This window comes from Syngnathoides biaculeatus, chromosome 2 (genome assembly GCF_019802595.1).
Source record: "Syngnathoides biaculeatus isolate LvHL_M chromosome 2, ASM1980259v1, whole genome shotgun sequence".
Taxonomy (NCBI): domain Eukaryota; kingdom Metazoa; phylum Chordata; class Actinopteri; order Syngnathiformes; family Syngnathidae; genus Syngnathoides; species Syngnathoides biaculeatus.
Window position 1 is genome coordinate 14,483,487 of NC_084641.1, and position 27,016 is coordinate 14,510,502.

The 27,016-nt window shown below is 43.5% G+C and overlaps 2 protein-coding genes and 1 non-coding gene across 5 annotated transcripts in view; 1 reads left to right on the top strand and 2 right to left on the bottom strand.

Moving 5' to 3' along the window:
- Positions 1 to 20,185, bottom strand: part of acot7 (acyl-CoA thioesterase 7) — a 47,371-nt gene extending 27,186 nt beyond the window's left edge. Inside the window, exons 1-7 of one of the 3 annotated variants that reach the window (XM_061835291.1) lie at positions 20,027 to 20,185; positions 19,838 to 19,911; positions 15,853 to 16,065; positions 14,953 to 15,070; positions 13,836 to 13,992; positions 1,685 to 1,776; positions 34 to 145 (exon numbers count right to left, since the gene is read on the bottom strand). In XM_061835291.1, the coding sequence (XP_061691275.1) occupies positions 34 to 145; positions 1,685 to 1,776; positions 13,836 to 13,992; positions 14,953 to 15,070; positions 15,853 to 16,065; positions 19,838 to 19,887 (742 nt within the window). In that variant the 5' untranslated portion in view covers positions 19,888 to 19,911; positions 20,027 to 20,185. Of the gene's footprint in view, positions 1 to 33; positions 146 to 1,684; positions 1,777 to 13,835; positions 13,993 to 14,952; positions 15,071 to 15,852; positions 16,066 to 19,335; positions 19,615 to 19,837; positions 19,912 to 20,026 lie in introns of those variants that run through there. The other 2 variants (XM_061835299.1, XM_061835282.1) reach the window with 2 other exon arrangements.
- Positions 20,186 to 21,561: 1,376 nt separating this feature from the next.
- LOC133495167 (transcription factor HES-2-like) lies at positions 21,562 to 22,471 on the bottom strand. The gene is made up of 4 exons (XM_061809480.1): positions 22,382 to 22,471; positions 22,196 to 22,291; positions 21,996 to 22,083; positions 21,562 to 21,872 (listed from the first exon to the last, which is right to left on the bottom strand). Exons 1-4 carry the CDS (start codon positions 22,469 to 22,471, stop codon positions 21,562 to 21,564), a joined length of 585 nt encoding a protein of 194 aa, XP_061665464.1.
- Positions 22,472 to 26,779: 4,308 nt separating this feature from the next.
- trnai-gau (transfer RNA isoleucine (anticodon GAU)) lies at positions 26,780 to 26,852 on the top strand. The gene has a single exon. It is a non-coding gene; the product is annotated as a tRNA-Ile (tRNA).
- The last annotated feature ends 164 nt before the right edge of the window (positions 26,853 to 27,016 follow it).

A 27,016-nucleotide genomic window follows, 5' to 3' on the forward strand; every position in this document is an offset into this window, starting at 1 on the left:
GTACGTTCCTTCTACAGTAAGTGAATTTCTTACCTGGGTTGGTTGGCGGTGGCACTACATCATCAACCACTTCTTTGGTTTTCAGCCTCGCCGTCTTCTGAGCCTCGTAGCGCTTCCGACCCTCTTCCTCTTGTTCTGCGTCAAACTACACATAATGTAAAATTTGTTACCACCTGATCTTTTCGCTTCACTCCATTTTCAGAATTGGAAGCTTTTTCCATATGTCCTTCAGATATGAAATGACAACCTATCCCTTACTCTCGAGATGGTGTTAAGATACGAAAGTGGTCAAGTAGGTGGTCTAATATTTCTGAGAATGATCTTTGCTTTGCGCTACTTGCTATCTTGACAAGAGACGGAACTTCTTGTACATTAACCGACTGTTTTGTGATTTCGAGCAGCAATGGGAGGGATTGATGTTTTTTTTTCACAGCACTCCGTTAACATGTTTGCCTTTAAGCACTCAATCCATCTATTTTCTTTACCACGTATCACTTGGATTGCTCTGAGCCCCTTCCTGTTCGCTGTGGTAATGGATAGGCTGACAAGTGAGGTTAGACTGGAATCCCCTTGGATCATGATGTTCGCAGATATTGTCGCATGCAGTGAAAGCAGGGAGTAGGTGGAGGAACAATTAGAAAGGCGGAGGCATGCACTGGAAAGGAGAGGAATGAAGATTAGCCAAAGTTAAACAGAGTATATGTGCGTGAATGAGAGGGAAGCTCCAGGGAGAAGAGATAGCGAGGGTGGACGACTTCAAATATTTGGGGTCAACAATCCAGAGCAATGGTGAGTCTGGTAAGGAAGTGAAGAAACAGGTCCAAACAGGTTGGAACAGCTGACGGAAGGTGTCTGGTGTTCTATGTGACAAGAGTCTCCGCTAGGATGAAGGGCAAAGTTTATAAAACAGTGGTGAGGCCGGCCATGATGTTCGGATTAGAGACGGTGGCACTGAAGAGACAACAGGAAGCAGAACTGGAGGTGGCAGCAATGAAGATGTTGAGGTTCTCGCTCGGAGTGGGCAGGTTGGATAGGATTAGAAAGGAACTCATTAGAGGGACAGCCAAAATTGGATATTTTGGAGACAAGGTTCGATGGTTTGGACATGTCCAGAAGTGAGAGAATGACTATATTGGTTGAAGGGTGCCGAGGATGAAGCTGCCAGGCAAAACAGCGAGAGGAAGACCAAAGAGAAGGTTGATAGATGTTGTGAGGGAGGACATGAGGACAGTGGGTGGTAGAGAAGAAGATGCATGAGATGGCCTTAGATGGAAAAAGATGACACGCCGTGGCGACCCCTAATGCGTCAAGCCGAAAGGAAAAGAAGAAGACTTATTACTTGGATTGTGGGTAAAATAGAGTATATCCCAGCTGAATGTGAGTGAGAGACTAGTTTCTGAGTACTCAGATAAAATATATTACAGATATACACAGGACATATTTTAAATGTACAGTTGGAGCATAAGCATTGCATTGGTGTACAAAAGCCCTACTGTCCACTACTGTAGGGAGTCCAATTAGCTAAGACTTCTCAAAATGGCATTCAAGGCAAGATGAGTAAAATGAGCACTTCACCGGGCTGCCAACCTACTACTTTATCAGATGGTCTCTTTCTGTGACAAGAGCTTGAAAAATGCTAAATTCTGTTTGATTAAGGTCAGCGCAGCAGACATTTTTCACGTACCTTGATAGGCGGCACCTCCATGATCTTGTCGACATTCTGCAGAGAGCAGGGTACATACCACAGTACGGCCCTGTTGACCAGCTTTTTGGCACCTGCGGGCAAAGAGAAAAGGTCAAAGTCTCCTACCCTTGGAAAATGTCACAAAGACTCAGGTAGGGTTCTGCTTCCAGTACATTTTGAAAGTGCGGGAAAAGGATGCGGGACACCGATGCAATCACTGATTAGCAGCAATGGAAATCTTTTGGCAGCTGCAACATGTAGAGCGCTGACTGGAACAAATTAACAAACTCTTGCTATGACACAAATGAAGAAAGTCTGAACTTTCAAGAATGTACTGTGGCTTGAGAACTGCGCATAACAGACTGCTGAGTTCAGGTAGATTTAATATAGGAGTTATCACAGTTATCAAATATTTTTTAAATATAAAAAAGAAGCATTTTTAAAAACCAATTTCCCATTTATACAGTAACGCAATATTTCAACACATTATTATCTTTTCATTCTGATCATCAGGTTTTTTGCATTTTTTTTATACTACGATGAGGCAATGTCATTACTGCCCTCTGAAGGAAACTGTTTCTACAAAGTGGCCCGCGACAAAAACAAGTTTGACACCTCGTGCTCGAATGTGATCAAACACCAACTCATGGACATGCAGATAAAATGTAAAACCACTTGCATGAGTGGAGTACTGAAAAGGATGAGAATTAGAAAAAAAACAGAAACTGGTGTAGATTAATATTGGTATGACATTTGCAAAGCAGGTTCTTGGTTCTTGTTAGTTTGTTTGTTCTTCGTACTCAACATATGTCGTACTAAGTGAGCACCAACTACCAGAGACAAATTCCTTGTGTGTTTTTTACACACATGACCAATAAAGCTGGTTCTGAATTAGTGAAATAAGGCTATATTCAAATCTTGCTAGCAGCTGGAAAACTGCTTACCTTTACATAAATTTCCCAAAAGTAAGGGTGACAATCATTTACTTCTGGAAGATGCCATCAGCAATCAGTTGTCTTGGAGAAATTCCAGAAGGGGGGGGCACAATTTTTTGTAGTCTTTTGCTAAACTACTACTACAAACAGTCCTCTTGCCAAATTTAATTTAAAATTAACACAAGCTCATATCTCTGCATAGATCCAGTTTTAGTTAATATTTTCAGAGGATGGAACATTTCATGGCAGCACGGTGGATCAGCTGGTAAAGCGTTGGCCTCACAGTTCTGAGGTCCCAGGTTCAATCCCGGACCAGCCTGTGTGGAATTTGTATGTTCTCCCCGTCCCTGTGTGGGTTTCCTCCCACATCCCAAAAACATGTAACATTAATTGGACACTCTAAATTGCCCCTACGTGTGATTGTGAGTGTGGCTGTTTGTCTCTATGTGTGTGCCCTGTGATTGGCTGGCAACCAGTTCAGGGTGTACAACCGCCTCCTGCCCGTTGACAGCTGGGATAGGCTCCAGCACACCTCGAGACACTCATGAGGATAAGCGGCAAAGAAAATGAATGGATGGAACATTTCATCTCCCTTGTCTTACCAAGAAGCTCTTAGCAATCAGGCAGAGCGGTTGTCATGGTGATATCTGCTGTATTCTACCAACACTGTCACTTAATTCGCTAACTGTGAGAACTGGAGGCTATTTTGGTGCATTTGGGCACACGGACAAGAGGAACGCACAAGGCTTACTCATGGCCACAGCACGTACTGGAGCCTCATTTTGAGAGAAGACATTTGTATTTACCTGACAAAAATTTAAAAAATGTTACAAGTTCTCCTGCTAACAGATAACGAGATATAACAAAAATGAAAATGGGCTAATTTTACATAAGGTGAGTGCATTGTGACAATACATAGCCATAGCAGGCTGAAAGTAGACTTCCCTTAGGGAGTATCATTTGCATCTTACATCAGTTAGAACTGCCCTGACAGGCGGGCAGCGTTGGCATGACAACCACACTTTTATCCTCCTCCTTTCATTGGCTCCATCCCTTGTCTGTAACCAGGAAGTTACCCACGGGAGAAACAGAGCCATATTTACATATCCTTTACTCTACCAACACTACGGGATCTGGTCTATCATTAGTCACTGCTGACCTTGGAAGTGAACTGTGTTTAGGATGGAGTCAGGATGAGGAGGAAGCGAAGGGGGAATGAGGTGGCTGTTGAGAACCCTTCCCAGACGACCTTTTTACTAGAACGTAATCAGGTAGCTGGTTTTCAATTTCAACTCCCTCCGAACTGAATGACGACAATGTCAATGTCTGACCATGTCTTTCTTTCAACTGCAATCCTCGTGTGTACACTGAAGCAGCATCATAGATAGCTTCATTAAGGTTACGCTTCATGCACACTGAAATTAATATTCTACATCTTGGAATTGATCCAGAAACACGTTCCTCACAATCTTTGTTGTAGTTCATCCCAAACAAGATTGATGGGATTCTTGTCCACCCATCTTATGAAAGAATGCCTTTAGGGGCCCTGTTTTTTGCATTGGTAAACAATCATGCTAGACCAAAAAATGGCTTCCTCTGGTCACTGGCACGCCTCCGCAGCCTCATCGTGCTGACCTGTCAGCTCGGCTTCAGGAGCTTTGCTGACTGTCTCAGAAAAAAAGTAAACACATTTGCTAACAATAGGGCAAAGCAAGCAGAGCAAAGAGAAATCCAGCATCTGAGAGGATTCAGAAGTCATCCAGAATTAGCAACATTTCTGCTTAACAAGTATGTTTGTCTCCTCTTTTGATTGAGTGTATTTTCCCCCCAAAAAATTAACTGATAAATTTAATGTTGTAGTAACACTATTTCGAAACGGTCGTGACATCAACATGGCAGCTGTGGCTAGCCTTAGCTGGTTTACAGTGCTCATGCTAGCTGTCATGATCCTGCCGCTCCAGCACGAGCTGTGCGGGTGCCCGCGTGGGTGCCCGCGCGGGTGCGCTGATTGAGGCGCACACCGGCGTCTCATGCGGGCTGATTAGTCTGTGTATTTATATCACCCCGATGACGACTGATGGGCGCCAGTTCGTTGACCTTCATGTCCCGTTCGTGTGCTCCGGTATCCCTGATCAAACCTGTGTGTACCGACACACTCATGAAAGCATTACATCCTGCTTGTGCTTGGTGGACCACCCTAGTAAGCCTGACTCCTTTGATACTTCTGCCTGCCTTGATCATTCTCCTGTGTACCGACTCCTGCCTGCCCGCTCACCTGCTCTCTTCGCCCGACGTCCCGACTACCGCTGCTGCCCCGGACTGCCTCCTCGATCCCCGACCTCGGCATATAATAAACGTTTCTCCTTGAACTACCTTGCATCGTCCGAGTCCTGCATTTGGATCCTACTCCCGCTCCGATGGGACGTGACACTAGCTTAGTATTGCTAGCAATGCTATTTCGTTGAAGCTGGACAAACAAACTCCCCTTTCTGGATGTGTGCCTTAGTAATACTATGTCCTTGTAGAGAAGGAGTTTACCATTAACCAAAAAAATTACGCCTTTGTTTCTGCTCTAATCTCTGCTCAAAATTGTAGAAAGGGGTTTATTTTTAAATATTCCTGTGCCTAAACAACTCTCTTGCACTTATATTGAATATAATTACCAGTGTTTCTAATTTTGAGACTAGCCTGGGTATTGTAATTTTATTTGTGGGTCACTGATTGAAGTTTATTCATCAACTTAAACCTAAATCTAATGATTGCATTACTGTCTAATTCTTGATTTAATTTGGTATGATGGCCATGTGGGGGCACTGCAGCATAGATGGGGCCCCATGCTTCAACTGGTATAAGCCAGTGCATTAATCCAGACGCACTCATGAAAGCATTACATCCTGCTTGTGCTTGGTGGAAGTCATTAGAGGACTGTAATTATTGCCTTTATGCAGATAAGTCCCTCCAATGCTGTTTCTACATAATTCAATCACCATTAATCCAATTTAAAGGCATTAGTCACAATTTCGGACAGGTGTTGACATGGTCCAATTTTTTTTTCTACCCCATTGTTTAAATAGCTAATAGCAGGAGTCACTATGCTCTTTACGCTGCGATGTTGCTGCTCTCCCCTTCTCCAAAAGCATCCCCTCCCTTGGTTTCTCCACGTCACGCACTTTTGTGATTTCATGCAGTTGTGGAATTGTAAGTTACTGCCTTCTGTAACTCGTCACCCTTCTGTTCTCTGCTTTGTCTCTTACACAGACACTTTCGAGCCATTTGGGCACATGAAAAATTGTTTCACCTCTTCTATGTTCTGTACAGTGTGTTCCAGGCTAATGGATCAAGATTCGATTTGTCCATTGCGCTGTGTCAAGGCTAAATTACTTTTAACTGAGGCACCCTCTGGCCTGGTGCGACAAAATTACATCAAGTCAGAAGTTTTTGACATTATTTCAGTGAACTATAAAGTGTTCAATTTTCATACCTGCCACGGCATGAAATGCATGATTATATTAAAGCATACAATGAGTTTGGCAAATGTGCCTTTGTAGGCTCATAAGGCTAACATTCCAAGTGTGCAGTTGAACGACCCATCATGTCATGCTTATTTTAAGCCTCACCCATAATGCATTGCTCTCAGCTGTGTCTATGCATCCGTATGCGCTGCACATGGGGGGCACGATTTGTGTATACTGTGTTTATGCAAATGTGTGCCTGAGTGTGCATGTGAATCAAGCATTATTACCAATTTGTGTGTTTGTGTACTCACATTATGTGAATGCATGTCAAGACTACATTTGTTATATTATTGTGTAACGCATTGTGGCACTGTGGTTTTACAGACTACACACCATTACTGTACATGGGCATTATCAAATCTGTGCACGTGTGCGCATCTGTGTAGAGTGCATATGAGCCGTTGTGCACAGTGGGGACAATCATCACGGCTTGTACCCACAGTAGGCAGGCTCCCCCTCGGGGGCCGTGACTGAGGCCTGCCTGATGAGATGCTGCCTGACTGACTGTGGAACCAGGATGCCTTCCTCCTCCACCAACACACACGAAAAACACATAAATCCATGAAACCAAAAACACCCCACAGTAATGCATATTAGTATGCAGGCAGTTCGATTTGCATTCAAGCTAACTAGCCAATAACAACAAAACGAGACTATACAGTGAAGCAGTTCCTGTCAACATAGAGACGGGAATTTGAAAGGTCCTCCTTCATGGGGTAAGACCTGTTTTTGAGAGAACCCAAATCTCTGCATTTATGGTGTGTGGGTGCAAAAGATTATAGGAGCATGGCTTTGTCTATGTACACTATGTATGTACTCAGTACACACACATAAATGCTACACAGAGCATGTGTGTATATGAGACAAGTTCAGGTACACCCACTTGGAATCCATGTGTGACTGGACCACAGTGTGTGGGTCCTGATGCTAAGCTGACATGACAGAAGCAAATAATGTCTGCTCCCGTTATCTTCTCTTCCCCCTCCGCCCCGAAGGAACCTTTTAAAGGGCCAAACACTGATACAAGCACAGATTCAGATATGTACAGTATGCCATATGCATGCACACTTCACAAAAAGGCATTGAAAGCCTAAACACCTAAAATCTATCAATAATCAAAAAGGAATCCAACCGCTGGTCATTGCAAATGAATATCAGGTGGTTCAATCCTACAAAAAGTCGTGAGTCAAGACACATCTAAGGAGGGGTATGAGCAGAGAGCGGTCTCTAGACCATTGCAAAACATAACGATGGCATTGGTTACTGGTGCATATCTAAGCTTCTGAACACTCTACTGGCAATGGTTGGGAACATAATATGAAAGTGCAAAGGCAATCATACCACCATAAATTCTCCTCAATCAGGTAGTTCTTGCAGGATTTTTGAGAGGAATGCAAAGAATAATCAAAAGAATTGTCCAAGAGCCAAGGACCACCTGTGGAGATTTTTGTTTTTAATCATGCTATGGTGCAAACACACAGCTAGCCCACCAATATCATAGAACACAACTATTTTCAGACTGCCATGGCAATGATAAGACAACATGCCATCAAACTTATCGTGAAACTGATAAACCTACAAAAAAGTATTCAGACCCTTTGCTTTGACACTCATATTTAACTTGGCTGCTGACCATTTCTTCTGATGATCCTTGAGATGGTTCAACAACCTCATTGGAGTCAAGCTGTGTTTGATTATAATGACTGGACTTGATGAGGAAAGGCAGCCCCTGTCTAGAAGACCTTACAGCTCCCAGTGCATGTCAGAGCAAATGAGACTCAAGACATCAAAGGAACTGCCTGAAGAGTTGAGAGACAGAATTATGACAAGCAGTGATCTGGCCAAGGTTGCAAAATAAAAAAAATAATAATAATAATTTTGCTGTATGTAAGGTGCCTAAGAGTACGGTGGGCTCCATAAACTTTAATTGGAAGATGTTTGGGAAGACCAGAACGCCTTCCTAAACATGGCCATCCAACCAAACTGAGCAATCGGGGGAGAAGTGTCATGATCCTGCCATGATCCTCGCGCTAATTGGGAGGCACAACACCTGCGCCTCATGCGGGCTGATTATCCCCTGTATATATAGGACCCCGATGACGACTGGTCCTCCGCCAGATCGTTGAGGTTCATGTCCCGTTCCAGCACTCTCGTATCCCTGATCGTCAACCCGTGTGTACCGACCTTCGCCTGTTCTACCTTGCATCTGGTAGACAAACTGCCGGAGGACCAAGCCTGTCCGATCCGGGTAGGCTCCATGACCTCCTCCGCTTCCGTGTCATATGCTCTGCCGGCGAGCTACGAATACGTCCCGACCACGACCCGTCCAGCACCGCATATTCTTCTGGACTCTGACTTTTCGGACTATGACGAGGACCTTGACTTGTATGACCGGCTGCCTGAGTATGACTCCGATTATTTTCATTACAAATCTCTTCGCCCGATCTTCAATTCCGGCCAGTTTGTTTCACCTCCCCGCGTTTCCAGCACCCGAGCGTCTTCGCCCGGTAGGTCCGAGTACACCAACCAGTTTGTGGGAACCCGCTTGGCCATCTACCCGGGACCTCCGCGGGGGGGCCAGAGGAGACGCCCCGGCCGGGCGCTCCTTTGTGCCTCATGCTGCGCGGCAACTAAGACACTGTTCTCCCACTCCTCGCCGGCAACGGTGAAACCGGCAGACCCGCAGCTGGTGGTGAAGCTTCCAGCCCAGAGGGAGGAGGAGCCGCCAAATCACGAGGTGTTCTGCCGCGAAATGGGGGCGGAGATAGAGCGGCAGAGCGCCAAATTGGCGGCTCTCACGGCCCAGGTTCAGCAATGGTTGAAGAACCAGCCGAGCTATGCTGACGTCGCAACTGCGACGGACTCGCTGCTGACGCAGATTTACGCCGCAGTGGGAACGGACCCGCCACCTCGCCAAGCGCACGTTGTAGTGGGAACGGGTCCGCGACCTCGACACGTCCATGTCGCAGTTTCGACGGACTCATTACGGACTCATGCTCACGCGGCAGTTGGAACTGATCCGCTCCCGAGACACGCCCACGTGTCAGTTTCGACTGACTCTCTGCCTACTCTCGTTCACGTCGCCGTGGAAACGGATCAGTCTCCTCGCCATTCCCACATAGCTGTAGAAACGGATCCGCCTCCTCGCCATTCCCACGTCGAAGTTTTGGCTGTTCCGAGCAGAGCTCAAGTGGGAGTGGAGACCGATCCGCCACCGCCTCACGTTGCTGTCCAGGCTGTGGCGATGTTTTCGCATCCGCTTCTCGTCCGTGCCCAGGAGTACCGGTAGCGACCGGCCCGCGGCCGCTCCACGCTCCTGCTTCATCGGCGACCGGTCCATGTTCGCTCCCCGTTCCTGCTCCGAGAGCGACGGGCACGCCCATACGTTCCCATCCAGGAGGTGGCGATGGTGCCGCCGCCTTCTCACGCTGCTGTCCAGGAGGAGGTGGTGCTGCCGCCGCCTTTTCACGTTCCTGTCCAGGAGGTGCCGACGGTTCCCCAGCCGCTTCACGTTCTTTAGGAGTACCAGCGGAGACCGGCCTGCGGCTGTCGCACACCCCTGTCTCGACGGCGACAGGAGCTGGGGAGTTCTGTTGAGCCACCCCAGAGCTGGAGAGACTTTGGGATGGCTGTGATGATAGTGATGGTGGCGGTCATTGCTCTGGTCCTTCACTCCATCATCCTCTTCGCTCCTGATGGCTCCCAGCCGCTTCATGACCTGGCCTCGTTGGTGACCAATCCACGGCTGCCTCCCGGTCGCCTTGCAACCACGGCGTGGGAGGTTGTCATCCGGAGCAGTTGCCTGCCTCGGTCTGGTTCCTGCTTCGCCGTTTGGTTCCTCACCGAGGTCATCCGCCCGAATCGCCCCGTGGGGATCCTGGTGCTTGGCGTCCGGGTCGTCCTCCTGACCTGTCCACCCGGACACCTCGCGTTTGGTGGCCTGGATGGCCACCAGACTGGGGTTGGGGGCCAAAAGACTCATGGCCATCTTAACTCAGAAGGGTGTTTCAACTAAATACTGCGCACAAGGTTTGAATACAAAGGCCGTGTGATATTTCAGTTTTTGTTTTTTAATGAAGCTGCATAAATGTCAAATTTTTTCCCATCAATATATCGTGCTGGGTATACATTAACAAGCAAAACAAAATAATTTTCCCAAATTAATATTAAAGTGAAAATTTTAATGGTGTCTGAACACTTTACATACTCACATTGCGTGTAAAACTGAAAATTTCACTGAAATGAATCTCCTTTTTTATTTCAATTATTATTGCAATTGAGTTAGCATAAGGCGTCTTTCACCCCAAAAAGTTTAGATTTTCTACTGAACTTCATATTTCTTGTAGTAATTAGATGCTACAGCATTTCAAATTCATATTGGTGACTCTCTCATGCTTTTTCATAAATTAACTGGAAGCAGATATTTTACAGACAGGTTGCATAATGACGGGGTGGACATTTTTGGCTAATAGCATTTCATATTTTTGGCCTAATAGCATTTAATATGCACATATCATTATTTAAAGGTTTAATCCAGAAGATCTATATTTTATTTATGTATCACACAAACGTAGTTAACTTTACGTAAAAAAAATATTTAAAAAATTCTCAACACAACAGAATTGAAATAAATTAGCGCCAGAGTGCACATTGCTCTGTAATGCCTCCGATGGCTGTTTCAAATTGAGGCCCTGTAGAAGCTGCTTCCATGTGACGTCACATCTAGACAACCCCAGTAAAGACAATGGCTTCTATTTAAACAATCATACACGCTAAGACTGGGATGTAGGGGAGATAGACAGCAGTGATGAAGACGTTTTTATGGATTGCTCTGTGGAAGAGAAAGGAACTGAAGAAGAGGAATTTTCTTATTTTTCCCGTGTTCGAAAAACATCCCATACAGGTGTAATTCAGCCATATATGTTCGAAATTGAGTTGACGAATGCAAATCAAGGACAGGATTCGGCGAGACCTGTTGAAGTTGATGTGGACCTTTGCACCCAAAACACAGACTGGTAGGTGCCTCAAGAAATCTACGGTACACCTTGCTGAGGAAATAATCAAATTCAAACACGTTTCAATATCAAATGCTGCTTGCACACAACAATGAGTCGTTTGTTGTTGTTGTACTAGAGACTGATTCTGCTTAAAACAAAAATCTAAACCTTTGGTATCGTTTTGCGTTTAAAGATCACATGTTTATAGGCCATTCTTCTCGTTATTTACATGCATTTAGCCTGTATTTTAAATAACGCACCCAACACTTGAGAGCACACACAGCGGTAGTCGTATTTCAGGAAGACCTCAGCGTTAACAGTACACTAACATACAGTGTCCAAATTTCATCACTTCCTAAACATCACATGGATAGGGATATTAGCTGACATATATATCTGTATCGGTATTGTACTTACATTTAAAACGAGGTACATACTTGTCAATACTAAATTGAACACGTACGTACTTAGTTGCTACCAAAGCCAAGTGAACGCTGTACCGGGTTTTCAAAGCAGGCCTCCGTGAAATGCTTGGAACATATTACTGTCCACTTTGATTTGTAAGTCCAATGCTTTGTCTTCAAAAACCTGGTCCATAACCTGCCTGTCCGTTCATGTTTTGGCCATTCATGTAAGATGACTGCGTCAGTGTTTGACGCAGAAAAGCTGTATACAACACACTTCCTCACCATCTTTGCTAGCTTTTTCACTCCCTGGCTAAATTTTGTCCGGATGTGACGTTTCATTCCAGGGAGTTCCAGAACTTGCCCAATCTAAGTGACATTTCCCAAAAAAATCTTGAGACTGAGTTTGATGCTAATTTATTTCATTTCTGTTGTGTTGAGAATTTTTTAAATATTTTTTAATGGAATTTTAGCTACATTTGTATGATAGACAAATAAAATACAGGTCCTGTGGATTAGACCTTTGAAAAACTCAAAACATGTTTTCCTCATGTTTTTCTTATGTATAATATTAAAATTATTCAATACAATTAAATTGAATTTAAAGGACTTTAAAAACGTGTGCATCATGTTTTAATGCTTCAGCTTAATTAATTGTGCTGCCCCCTCTGTTATATATGTCTTGGCCATCAGAGGGCAGTATAATACAGAAACCCAAAGAAGTTTGTTTAGTTTGGCAGTAAACGTCATCTGGAAGTAGCACCAAACAGCTTGCAGCCTCTTGAAGCCTCGCATCTGGGGCACCAGCCACGTCCCTTTATTTAAAAGGTTGCCACGCCATTTCTTTCTTTCCTGCCTTGGCTCAATAAAGGCTGGGGAACTTTAATATCAGATGTACTGCACTCTACAAACTGTATATTCACAAATAGTAGTCATTGCACTTAAGAGGCTTCTCACAACAATCCTTTTGTATTTTGGAGTCAAATAAACCACAGGTGTATAGAGATTGTACTTTGGTGGGCAGGAATGGATTCTAAAACGCACCTGTTGACTGCAAGTACTGATTGTCTGCCATCCTTCACTTGTCTCCGATGGGCGTCTGTCAACCTGCTTCCAACGCAGCAACCAGCCAACCAACCAGTACAAGCCTGTTGCTAGGGCAACAGCTGTCTAGGGGATACCTCTTTTGTTTTTCATACTTCTTTCATCCTTCGCTCCTTTTCCGTCCTCACTCAATTCTTTCCTTCAGTCTGCGGTCCTGGCATTGATCAATGCGCCTGTCTATCATCGTGCTGTTGATTTTGTTCCCCCTTCATGCTCACCTCGGATCATTGAAAGTAAGCCAGAAAGGTTGCTGTGATGCTGCAGCACCTTTACACTGCAACGACTTGTAAATCATCACACGATTCACAAATACATTACAATTTCATCAATTGCTAAATTATATAGAGGGAAGCCTGGTGTGGCGCCTGGGTGGAAGCGCTTTTCTGTGCTTAAACAATCCTCATGCCAGATTTTGCGTGTTATGTGCTGCTCTCTACTGATCAAACAGCAGAAGTGTCACCCTAAACTTCAGTACTTATTTGGCCTACTCTGTTCCTCGTCCAACTTTTTAGGGTTATATTCACTGGCGTTGCAAGCGTGCTGGAGCCCAGCCCAACTATTTTCGGGCAGGAGGCGGGGTAGACACTGAACTGGTCAAAAGCCAATCACGGGTTACAAATAAACAAGCATTTGTACTCACATTCACACCTCCAGGCAATTTCGAGTTTCCAATTAATGCATGTTTTGGGGATAGGGGAGGGAACCGAAGTACCCGAAGAAATCCACGCAGACACGGGGAGAACATGCCAACAGGCGGGCCTAGGATTTGAACCCTGGTCCTCAGAACTAGGAAGCGGATGTGCGAACCAGTCGTCTTCCGTCTCAAATGCCTGTTAATTCAATCGTTATTGTAGTACAGTTTGTTGTTTCCTTGAAAAAAATGATCTGGTTGGTGGTCCATCATATTTAAAAAACAATCTATAAAACACAGATTTAAATAAATGTCAACACACACCAGATGCTGTGACCAATTTGGCCATGCACGTATGTTTGAATTGTGCTTGTCATCAGTGAATGCCTTCACACATGAATGGCTGTCATTCTTTGTATTCCAGCAGGGACGCGGGGAGTGGGAAGGCGGCAGAGAATGAGGCAAAAGGTTAACACTGGCCAAGCGATAGCAAGTCAACAAATTTCACGAAGGACTACATGTCAATGATACAATCTCATCAAACTTTGATCCCTTGACAGGTTACCTGTGAGGATGTTCTCGCCCATGACTTTGACCTGGACTTCCAGCGAGTGCGCCGAGGTGTACGTGATCTCAGCCGTAGCGTGGGCCACCTCCCCGATGAACAAGGGGTACAAGAACTCCGTCTTCTCAACCCGTACCAAAGCTGCCAAGCAGCGGTCCTGCAGGTACATCGTTATCGTACATGAGCCATCGCTATTGACTCACACTAAAAGGAAATCAAGCATAGTTAAGAGCTGACGTCTGCTTGATCAGACTAGAGAGGTACAAAATGTCTGAAGATGTATTTTGTGATCATTTTTGTTTAGAGTCCTCACTACATGATCTTTTTAAACATAGCTTTCCACAATATGAAGTAATTTTGTTGTCTAATTCATGATTAAAGATACTATAAGTTTTGTCACTATAGTTAACAGAATCCTGTGTGCAGTACTGTACAGTATATTAATTGTGCTTGATGTACAGAGATTAACTCATTTATTACATCACCTGTCACCATGATACTATCCAGCATCATAAACTGTTTTAATGAGGACTTTTAAATATATATATATATATATATAATATGTCTGTGAAGGTCGTTCTTCATTTCAGCATTCTGAAAGAATGATATCAGAATGTGACGGACCAGGAGGGAATGGAGTGTGCTTTTAAGCCTCCTGGACTCAGCACCCCCATCCCCACAAACAAATTTTGTGATCGCCCAGGAAATATTTTGAAAGACTTGAATACAGAGGAGGAAATGGACAAAATCCCACAATGCACGATAGGCCCAGCAAACAGGACTGCCATGACTGCAGATGGCATATCGTAAATGCATCCTACCAGTCACAAGTGAAACTCATCTTCAAAAAAATTGAGCTTTATGAATCTACTCATAGTGTAGCCCAACATAGTTTATTCAATGTAATTCCATTTAAAATGACCAAAGTTGTGCACTACACATACAGTTTTAATTCCACCACACTTTCAGAAATTCCTGATCTTTGCAATAACCAAGCCAAGATGCTCATATTTTCGACATAGTGTACATCACAGGACGATACTTTTTGTGCTGTTTACATTCTCCTGGAGTAAAAAGGACAACGTTTAGTGAACTCAACAGGGTTGTGACCTCTCACCTCACTCTGGGTGTTGCAGTGTCGCGTGCTGATGATGCATCCGGCTTCCTCGATCATCTTCAGGATGTTGCCACCGTGCACGTTACCGACAATGTTGGCATCATCGGGGCGCATGATCCTGCAAGAAGAGATGCGATTAGTACGGGTGGCAGGCTAAAGAGGACACCAGGTAAGAATGTAATGTTGATTTCCTAAAAAAAAAAGTCAAAATATAGTAGCTGAATGTGACGACGATATACAAAAAACACATCAAACAATGTCAGTCGAGTATTGTTGGAGGCTATCAGTGAATATACCTGATGTCATATTTAACGTGGTGCATTGCGTAGTACACATAATATACATGTATGGCATCATTATCTTCACAGCACTTGTATTTAATGTAAGTAGACTGTAGTAAAAATCAGTAGGAAAGTAATCAAAATGTTGTAGGAATAAATGAAAAAGGGTAGGGCACAGAATTGTAATTTGAATGGCTTTGAAATGGTTAAATTGTGCTCAATGTCTACATGTTTCTCTCATTACTTGTTCCCATTTGAAGCAGATTCCAATTTATGGCTCATCTCCATCCCAAATGTCAAACCACACGTCCTGCCCTTCTAGCCGCCAATAAAAAAACAAGAAAATCCACATCTTGATACCATAAGGTGGCAAATGAGTCATTTTTACCATCTGAGTGACTGGTCCTTGTTTTTAATGAATGATTGAGAGCAAAATGACTCACAGTCACAGAAACAAATTTGGAGTAACGACGCGCCGGCGTCAAGAACCGAGCAGCTTGTAACAACATTGACCTTTCTATGGTATGTCACTTTGCTTTTAAAATATGCTCCTTTGTATGATATGACGGTCACGCTGCAATCAAATACACCATCATAAACAAATTACTTTGCAAGCTACCTGCAGAGCTCATATTTGAAGCTTGATGTCTTGTCCACTTCGTAGGGTGCAAACTTTCTTGGGGGCCTGAAGCAGCGCATCTTGCAAAAGTGACCTTCACGCTCTCTCTTTGTCTTCCACCGAGCCACTAACTTGCCTTCTGGATGCCTTCTGCGCTCACATCTGAGATTTGAGACTGCGATGTCGCTACGGTCGCCATCACGACTGGTCAGACTGGATTAGAACACGCCCGTTGATGCAACGATAAAACACAGAGTCGACAAGAACTGTGACTAACAGTTAGTCAGTGTTGTGTGCCGCGGCTGACAAGGGAATTCGAGGAACCTCGGTTATTTCTGTCAAGGAGCTAATAACGCTTGTGAGAGCTGTTTTTGTCAAATCCACTTTAAATAACTTGGGTATTTAGATTTTTTTTAATTATATTCATAACAGTAATCAGAAGCACCAATGATATTCTTTGTATTCATGTTTTGTTTGTTTTTCAGTGAAATACCCTCAGATTTTCCAAGATGGTACCACAGATTTGTCTAATAGGAAAGTAGTTTAACAGTAGCTGTCATGGAACTGTTCTAGCACAAATAAAGAAAAATAAATCTTAACTGGGAACTGTGCACGTCAGGGAAAAGCTAAATTAGCCTGGGGGTGTTCACGGAAGAAGTAACATGAGAGAATCACCACACGGGCATGTACAGCATTAAGATAATCTGTCGGCATAGATGACAAACTATTTGGTGACTTCATTAATGATACCGGTAACAGATCTGCTCTAAAGTCTGAGGTTCCAGGTTAGAATCTCAGCTCAATGATACCGGTAACAGATCTGCTCTAAAGTCTGAGGTTCCAGGTTAGAATCTCAGCTCAGGCCTTCGTGTGTGCCGTTCGCGTTTTCTGCCAGTGCTGGGTTTTCTGCGGATACGCCGGCATCCACTCACATTCCAAAAACCTTTCTCGGGGTCATTGAAGACTAAATTTTATGAAGGGGTTCATGTGAGTGGTAGCACAGTGACGGACGAGTTCCAGTTTTGAGGACCACAGTTCAACTCCAGCCTCGCCTGTGTAGGTAGGGTTTGCATGTTCTCCCTGTGCCTGTGTGGGGTTTCTCCTGGTACTCTAGTTACCTCCCACATCCCCAAAACATGAATTGGTAGATGAATTGAAGGCTGTAAATTGCCTGTAGGTGTGAATCTGAATGCGAATGGTTGTTTTGCCCTGTACGTGCCCTGCATTTATAGATAAAAATACTAATTCAGGGTATGCCCTGTCTTTTGCCAGGAGCGAAATAGAACAGCATGCCCACGACTGTAGTGAGGATAAGCTGTTAGAAAACGGGTGGGTGGATGGATGTTCATGGAGCATGAATATAACTTGTAGTTTTAAAATGGTTAACACTAAAAACAAGCTCAGTTAAAAAAAAATTCTAATAATTCTAGTGTGCCTGAATTGAGGCCATTTCTTTTTATAAGACTGAGAATGTGAACAGATGTGGGTAGAGTAGCTGAATATTATACTCAAGTAAGAATACTGTTCCTTGAGAATAATATGACTCCAGCAAAACTAAGTAGTCCTCCAAATAATTAATGACTTAAGTAAGAGTAAGAAAGTACTCTGTACGGGGAAAAATATGAATGTGGAAATTCAGATATTGCTGAACAATATCACTTCATCCAAAATATAAAACATTTGTACAGTAATATAAATTACGGCGGCATGGTGGCTCAGTTGGTAAACCATTGGCCTCACAGTTCTGAGGACCCGGGTTCAATCCCGGCCCCGCCTGTGTGAAGATTGCATGTTCTACCCCATGCATGCGTGGGTTTTCTCCGGGCACTCCGTTTTCCTCCCACATCCCAAAAACATGCAACATTAATTGGAAACTCTAAATTCCCCCTAGGTGTGATCGTGAGTGCGGCTGTTTGTCTCTATGTGCCCTGCAATTGGCCGGCAACCAGTTCAGGGTGTATCCCGCCTCCTGCCCGTTGACAGCTGGGATAGGCTCCTACAGTCCCGCGACCCTTGTGAGGATAAGCGGCAAAAGAAAATGGAGATTTTTTTCTTCTTCTTTTCCTTTCAACTTGACGCATTAGGGGTCGCCACAGCGTGTCATCTTTTTCCATCTAAGGCCATCTCATGCATCTTCTTCTCTACCACCCACTGTCCTCATGTCCTCCCTCAAAACATCCATCAACCTTCTCTTTGGTCTTCCTCTCGCTCTTTTCCCTGCCATCCTTGACACCCTTCGACCAATATAGTCACTCACTCACCTCTGGACATGTCCAAACCATCGAACTTTGCCTCCAAAACATCCAACTTTGGTTTTCCCTCTAATGAGCTCATTTCTAATCTTATCCAACCTCCAAGTGAGAACTTCAACATCTTCACTGCTGCCACCTCCAGTTCTGCTTCCTGTTGTTTCTTCAGAGCCAACTTCTCTAATGCATACGTCATGGCCGGCCTCACCACTGTTTTGTAAACTTTGCCCTTCATCCTGGCAGAGACTCTTCGGTCACATAGCACACCATCCCGCTTGGACCCGTTTCTTCACTTTTTTACCACACTTTCTTTTGCTCTGGATTGTTGATCCCAAGTATTTGAAGTCATCCACCCTCACTATCTCTTCTCCCAGGAGCTTCACCCCCCCCCCTCCACCCCTCTTATTCACGCACATATACTCTGTTTAACTTTGGCTAATCTTCATTCCTCTCCTTTCCAGTGCATGCCTCTATCTTTAGAATTGTTTCTGCACCTGCTCCCTGCTTTCACCGCATATCACAATATCATCTGCGAACATCATGGTCCAAGGGGATTCCAGTCTACATCATGGTAAAGTCAATTTACCGCAAGAAGTTTTCTCAAGTTAGGATGAGGGTAAAATATCCACGGATGGCCAGTGACTAAACGTCTCTGCATTTTAAAGCCCTATTTTTTCGTAGTCAGTAATTTCAAAACTAGTCACACGCGGACGTCACGACTCAATTTGATTGGCCCGGACATTTTCTTTTGTCGTTTGATTGGTGAATTTGAGTCCTATGTCCCCATAATGCTCACAGTGGATAGGAGCAAGGGCACCGACACGGAAGTCGAAAATAAAACTCTGGAATAGATTACAGAGTAGCGAACTGCATTTGCATTTTTGTAACGGAGTAAAAGTACAATTTCTCATTAAATGTAAATACGGTAGTAAACGTAAAAGTACGTTTCATCAAAAGTCCTCTTGCAACTAAAATGTATCCAAAATGTAACTTGAGTAAATGCCCTCTCCTATTCACCGCTGAATGTCATAATACTTTCATCGTACTTTATACTTTATACTGTCTTGCACCAGAAATATATACAGTATGTAAATATGTACGACACCTCGTAACTCTTTAAAATTATGAAAGTATGCATGTTATGTCCCGGAGACATATTACATATGTTCTCCAACACAAGATAAAGTTGGACAATAATTTATACGTCGTCTCATTTGACTCGTGTTGCGCAAACCTGTTATGCGTGGGCGCTGTCTGCCGGTGAGCGTGAGTACTAAAACGCAACACGCTCCTGAGAAATAAAGCCGATTCATACATCAAATTGGGTTCCAGCTTTTGACGTGAATATAATTTCACATTCAATCGTAACGTCACCAGCCTGCTGCATGGTATCACCATCCAGTTCGTGGTTAATGTATAATTTTTATGTCCACGTGACTTAAAATCGAAATAAAAATGCTTTGTCATCCAAAAGCACATCCTGTTCACATTTTCGACATAGTGACAAAATAATGGAAAAAAAAAAAACAAAGCCTGGATAGAAATGTAAAGGCCGTAAAACAGATAAAGCAGATTAAGCCGGCGTGTGACGTAAAGTCTCGCGACGGACGGACGCCGGCATACGTGAGTTCCGCGTTGATGTTGTTCATGTGTCACACGTCTGTCCAACAGTGAAGAAAACGCATTATTAAAAAAAAAAAAAAAAAAAACAGAACTAACATAACATTCTCAGCTACCTGCATAGCTGAAGGGATGATGCTTCGTCTGGAGCCCTCATCGCGGACATGATGCTGGCGAGGATGTCCTCTTCCTGATGGGGAAAAGGACATTTGCAACCAGTCGCATTTATGAGCAACTTTAGCCAATGGGAAAACGTGACGGAACTGGTTTTGGAAAAAGAAAGTAAAACATGAAAGGTTTCTCACGAGTGTAAGGAGCGGCGCCGTCGTGGATATGCGATTCCGTCAAACGTATCGCGGTGTTTAGTTCGGATATGTCACGGCAACAGCCATCTTGCTTCAATCGCTCGGCCGCTTTTCGAACGAGCCAACTATGAGCACCTTGAACGCAACCCGCCGTGCCAATTGCGGCCTCGAGTGGGCAGCAGATACCAAGGAGAAAAGGACCGGCCTCAGGTCACGTGGAGTGCTCTTTCCTGGCTTTGTTTGGGGGTTGTGGGGCGACCGTCAAACGTAACATTGATTTCACATAATTCATGAAAACACTATTTAATAGTTTTGGGGGGGGGGGCGGCTTCTTCGCATGACAGATTCATCCTTTCGAGCAATACCCAGGGCAAGAGACTTTACAGAAAATCATTTTCTGAGCCGCTTATCCTCACGAGGGTCGCAGGACTGTAGGAGCCTATCCCAGCTGTTATCAAGCAGGACCCAGGGTACACCCTGGACTGTTTGTCAGCCAATCGCAGGGCACCTGGAGACAGACAACAGCCACACTCACAATCACACTTTGGGGCAATTTAGAGTCTCCAATCAATGCATGTTTTGGGGGTGTGGGAGGAAACCGGAGTGCCCGGAGAAACCCCACACAGGCACGGGGAGAACAGGCAATCGCCACAAGGGCAGGGCCGGGATTTAACACCGGTCCTTAGAACTATGAGGCCAAGCCTGCACCATTGTGTCGCCACAGAATAGCATATAATTTAATAAATATTAAAATACACAAATGGCAGTGTCCAAAAGCATTACGAAAGTCACTTGAATTCAAAAGGACACTATAGGTTCCCTTAAAGATGTCCTTACTTTCGTTGCTAGCATTTTAGAGTTCAATGGATGTTTTTTTTAGGAAGACAATAGCTGACATTTAATCTGTACATTGGAGCAAAATGTCATTTCTTCACTTTTGAAGAGAGAGAAAAAAATGAAAGACATTTACAAACAGGATCCCACAGCATATGAACAGAGGGACAAACGGACAATATTATACCTCGACATCGCAGTTTTATTTGTTTACCCATATATACATGACATAAATACAGAATTTTCTGCAAATAGCAAAAATAAGACAAATCCCCACAGAGATACTTGCAGTGAAACACAAAGTGTCCACAAAATCAATCTGCAATCAGAACACTGAAGTCGTCCCGTGCAAATTCAATCATAATGACCCTTGGGGTCTTACAGGGCAGTTTCGATGGCCCCTTTTCATTCAGTCCTAAAAGCAGACTAAATAGAAAACGTAAAACACACGTGCGGAGTTTGAAAAAAATACGACTGTCTAGATTTGTCAACTTATACAGGACAACTGACGCGTATGCAAACGGGAAAGTATACAATACTCAACTAAGTCGATTTAACGGATAAATCTTAAGTGTATACAAGTCGTGCTGTATCATTAACCATGCAAATGTATACAGTAAGCTTATATTATATGTACATGTTTATCACATGCTATACAGTAGTCGCCACGGGGTAGCTAAAGCCAGAACCACCGGGATGATCTACCAAGGTCTCCACACGGTGACGCTGTCGCGCTGCGAAGCTGACTGAGCACTGACTGGGGACGTCCCGCTTTTGAGTCTGTGGCCCAAACTGGATTTCAGGCTCAGGAGCCTCTCCTGGATGTGCGGGAAAGCCGCGGAGCTCTGCGTGCAGCAGCTAAGGCAGCGCCGGGTGGTCGCGGAGGCCACGGAACGCTCGATGAAGTTCGCGACTTGCCGGGACGCGTCCCGCTCCAGGCCAATTTTGGGAAGGAGCGCAGAGACGCGCTGGAGGCAAGCTTTGTAGCCCTCCTTGTAAGTGTCCGGGGAATCTGAAATGAAAAAGGTGGCGTTGGTCCATTAATGTCAGTGACTGCAGTGAGTGCAATTTTAGAAAGCCCACAATCCTAACATCTTTTTTTTTTTTTTGGTTTGGTTTAGTGTATTTTACTCACTTTTATTTTGGACACAGGGTGGATCACCGAGGAACCTCACAGTCATTTCCAGGATGTCTGCTTTCTCCAACTTGGAGTAACGATTCTTCTGCAGATTGTAAAAAAGCGAATGTTACAGCAAGTGCACTGAACCATTGCTTTGATTATTTCACATCTAAAAATATGATCTTCATTCATCTGACAAAAAAAAAAAAACTTACATCATTGCTGGTGAAAGGAAGAATCAGCTCTTTCAAGTGCTTCAGGCTGTCATTAATCCGAGCGCGCCTTCTTTTTTCCAACAAAGGTTTCATCGTCTGAAAAGAACAAAGCAAGTTACTTTCAAGCACATCTATTTTGTGGGAATGAAGACGATTTTATTTCTTTTCAATCGGGCCTCAACTCACCTTCCTGAGCTCGAGAGCTTCTTTCTTTTCGGCCACGGTGGGCCTCTGACAAAAGGATGCCGGGGCATCACACGTCATGTTTGGAGACATATTCTTCGTCTTTTTGAGTTCTCGATGCCTGTCCTCGACAGATACCGAATGAGATGTGCCTCTAACGGCCACGAGTTGCGCTTTATATCCACGTCCACGGCGTCGGTACCCGTGCGTCACGGCGACGCCCCCAAGCCAACACCAAACGACGTGATTCGAAGACAACAACGTTGGGGGGGGGGGCATCACGTTTTTTAATGTTCTACCATCTGTCTTCTACTTATATCCAAGCGTATCAACTCCATTGTGTGTCTGCATAATGATAAGCAAAAATATAAACATAATCCACATCCAGACGGCGCGCGTAAAACGCTTTTGTTCGCACCCAAACGCAAACGATGCAAAAGTTTCAACTGACTTATCGCCATTTTAAAATTGTTGCATACGTCCAACACGTAATACATTTTTGATTTGTAGAAGAAAGCGCTTGGATTGTTAGTCGTGCGTAATTGCGCATAATCCACTTTGTTTTGTTGTGTAATTACGCAAAGTTTAAAGACTCTAAAATTAAAACAAGGCCGATCGAATGCGCATGAATATGTGGAGGTTAGACAATTGTTTTGATTATATATCATGTAAATTAAATGAATATAATAGATATATTAGCCTACTCTTTATTCCCTACTTTTGTTGATATGAATAATTATGTAGTTGAGTTTTTGTTGTTGACAAGTATCCTTGTATGGATGTTTGATCATTTGCATATTTGTTTTTCACGGGCACATATATTTAATGACTAAATACTTGAAATAAGAGCGTGTCGCTGTCTGGTTTAGTGACGCTTACGTGCGTGCAAAGGGGCTGCCCAGACAGCCAGTCAGAGTCCTGCTTCTGCTCCTGCTCCAATCCAATCCACGCTATCTCAAATTAAACCCAAGCCACGCTATACTTCCAAATAACATCTGCTGGTAAATTATGACAACAATAGTTTTACATATGAGGTTTATGCAGTTCTAGCCGGAGGGGGCGAGTTCTCGATGCCTATGGGGTCTTTTCTTGCGTCCTGCTGCCAACGCTGGGGGGCGGTGACTAAATGTGTACAAAGAAGAAAGACTGCACCGCATAAATACATAAAAAAAAATACAGAAGCTCGAAATAAAAGATTGAACCCTTGGTGAGTTTTTGTTACCCGTAGGATAGGCCCTGCAACATCAGTAAGTATGTACTGTATGCGTTGTGCATCTCGAAGTGTGCGTGCACATATTTCAGTTTTAACTTATGACAGAATCAGACAATGACTGAAGAGGTACAATATGACAAGCCATCAGATGCCACTGCACTCAAGGGAACCACGCGTGCAGCACGCGCCGCGCTGACCAGATGGCTCTCTGCCCCCTTTCGAACTAAGCATCTTTCTCCCTCCGTCACGCCAGTCAACCCATCCTGCAGCAGCATCAACATCCCGCCCTCCACGGCCAGCATCAACTCGTTTCTCAGTCACAATACGGCCACATGCACACAATAGGCATTCTCTTTCATTTCTTGACGCGCATGACACATGACCCCCCCACCCCCACGCACTTTTAGCGTTGCTGCCCCATCTGCATGTTTCGAATATTGTGCAACTGAAATGAATCGTTGATAGGCTGCACCCCGCTCCCGTGGCCCCTTTTTTGAGGCTCTCAATTGCAATTGTCTTCTACTGCTTGACTCTTAGCTATTTTGCCTTCCAGGAATTTCAGGGATGCCTGTTTTTACATGAAGTGGCAAAATACAAAAAGCTCCATCTGGTAGAGGGCATGACGTTTTGTAAGAATAAAGAAAGAAAGAAAGAAAGAAAGAAAGAAAGAAAAAAGAAAGAAAGAAAGAAAGAAAGAAAGAAAGAAAAGAAAGGAAGAAAGAAAGAAAGAAAGAAGAAAGAAAGAAGAAAGAAAGAAAGAAGAAAGAAAGAAAGAAAGAAAGAAAGAAAGAAAGAAAGAAAGCATGGTCGTTCGCAGTGACGTGAATATGTATTTGCCCCCTCCTGATTTCTGTTTTTTTTTTCTATCACATGCAAAGATTTCATCAACTTAATTTTAATATCACTCAGAGACAACCCAAGAAAAAACTACAGTCAGTTTTCAAATTACTATTCAATTTCTTAAGGCACAAAAAAAAATCCAAACCTTCCTGGCTCTCTGTTAAAAAGTAATTGCACCCCTTGTTAAAACACAAAGTCACTGTGACTCACCATAAATTTGGGAAAGGTGAGTTATATTTCAAAAGCCACACCCAATCCTGATTAGAACTGTACTTGTTGAATCAAGATTTCACTTAAATAGAATCTGTTAGAGAACGTGAAGTATGTTACAAGATCTCAAGAACTAATGCGCCATGCCACAATCCAAAGAAATTCAAGGGAAATGAGAAAAAAAGTGGTTGAAATCGATCGGTCTGGAAAAGGTTACGAAGCCATTTCCAAGACTTTGGGGCTCCAGTGAACCCCAGTAAGAGCCATTATCCGCAAATGGACAAAACGGTACAGTGGCAAACCTTACCAAGAGCGGACAACCAACTAAAATTACTCAGAGTGTGACATCAATTCGTCCACGTGGTCACAAAAGAACCTCGAACAACATCTAAAGACCTGCAGGCCTCGCTGGCCTCAGTTAAGGTCAGTGTTCATGAGTACCATAAGAAAGACACTGCCCAAAATGGTATTTATTGTAGAGTTCCTTGGAGAAACCGCCTGCTGTCAGCAAAGAATACAAAGGCGCGTCACACATTTACCAAACATCTTGATGATCTCAAGACTTTTTGCAGAAACATTCTGTGGACTGGCGAGTCAAAAATTAAACTTTTTGGAAGGTGTGCAGCCCTTTACATCTGGCGTAAAAATGGCACAGCATTTGATTCAAAGAAGAATATGCCAACAGTTTGAAGTGATTTGCTGCCTCCTTGGGTTGTCTCTTTGTTTTTAAAATTGGTTTGATGATTTTAAACCTTAGTGTGTGATAGGTGTGCAAAAAAAGAACTGGAATCAGGAAGGGTTGATTACTTTTTCACGGCACTGTAAGGTAAAAGGGTACCTGTACACACAAATGGTAAAATTGCCTCAGTCATTTTTAATTAACTGTGACAATATCAACAAAAAATACCAATGTGCTTGCTAAAATGTGTGGTTTCTTTCTTTGTGACTGTGAAGATTGTTAGTTATCCAGGTCATGGTCATTGGCAAAAGTTGAATTGAGGCATGATCCAACATATTCTTTTTTTTCTACTTGTTTTCTGAAATCATTGAAAAAAAAAAAGTCATTTATAATCCCGAGCAAAATTTATGCAGTCAAGTCAGTATTTGTTTTAGTCCCAAAAAATTTCAGAAAATGGTAACTAGGGGCACAATGAATAACTTGTTAGCGCATCTGCCTCACAGTTCTGAGGACTGGGGTTCAAATCCTGGCCCCGCTTTTGTGCAGTTTTCATGTTCTCCCCATGCCTGTGTGGCTTTTCTCCAAGTACTCCAGTTTCCTCACACATCTCCAAAACATGCATGGTTGGTTAACGTATTATTCTAAACCGCCTGTAGGTGTGAATGTGAGTATGAATGATTGTTTGTCTATATCAGTGATTCCCAGTGTGCGGTGTGTGTGTGGGGTACATTAGTGTGCCATGAACGCTCTTCAGGTACGCCGTGGGAAGTTATCCAATTTTAAGTAATTGCAAAAAAAAAAAAAAAAAAACAACAACACTTATTTCAGAGAAATAATGTATCTTCATTCATCCATTTATGCCAGTGAGGCACAATGACAGACAGAACAAAAACATCCTCTTCTATTAGATGTCAGAAAGTACATACAGTAATTAATCTATCCATTTTTGGTGACATTTACTTTTGTTGGTGTGCTGTGGGATTTTTCAATTGTAAAATATGTGCCTTGGCTCTATAAAGGTTGGAAATCACTGGTCTGTACTTCCCTTGCGATTGGCTGGCGACCGGTTCAGGGTGTACCCTGACCCATGTGATGTGTGAAATCCCAAATTGTCATCCTCAAATGTCAATAAACATTCATCATAAAGGAGCAATCAAACCACAAATGTTTATATTTTAGCATGAAAATAAGGGAAAAACAATACATTCATTAGTAACTAAGTGCAATGGAAAAAGTGTCTGGTATTATTTAGGTCACTCTCGCAGTACTGTTTAGTCCAGTTTCCTTTTTTTTTAAACAATATATTTATTTGATTTTTCATATATAATTTTACAAAAACAACACAATAACAGTAAAACAAAAAACAGTATGCACAGACATAATAGTGTTAAAAAAAGCACACAAATCACAAATAATTACATTTTTTTCAAAAATTCTTCTAAGGGTTTCCATATATGGAGGCCCTGTAGCTCAGTGGTTAGAGCACTGGTTTGATAAACCAGGGGTTGTGGGTTCGTATCCCACTGGGGCCTCCACTCCCTGAGAAGGGTTGCGTCAGGAAGGGCATCCGGCGTAAAAATTGTGCCAAACATATATGTGCGTTCATCTGAGATGACACGCTGTGGCGACCCCGAAAGGGACAAGCCGAAAGAAACTTACTTACTTCTAAGGGTTTCCATATGTCCTCAAATTCCTG

What these genes read in the sequence shown, in the direction of transcription:
- LOC133495167 (XM_061809480.1), bottom strand. Translation starts at nt 22,471, where the DNA reads ATGTCTCCAAACATGACGTGTGATGCCCCGGCATCCTTTTGTCAGAGG. An exon ending in AAGCTCTCGAGCTCAGGAAG is followed by an intron (nt 22,292 to 22,381) that starts GTGAGTTGAGGC and finishes TGTTCTTTTCAG; the next exon opens with ACGATGAAACCTTTGTTGGA. An exon ending in TTCCTTTCACCAGCAATGAT is followed by an intron (nt 22,084 to 22,195) that starts GTAAGTTTTTTT and finishes TACAATCTGCAG; the next exon opens with AAGAATCGTTACTCCAAGTT.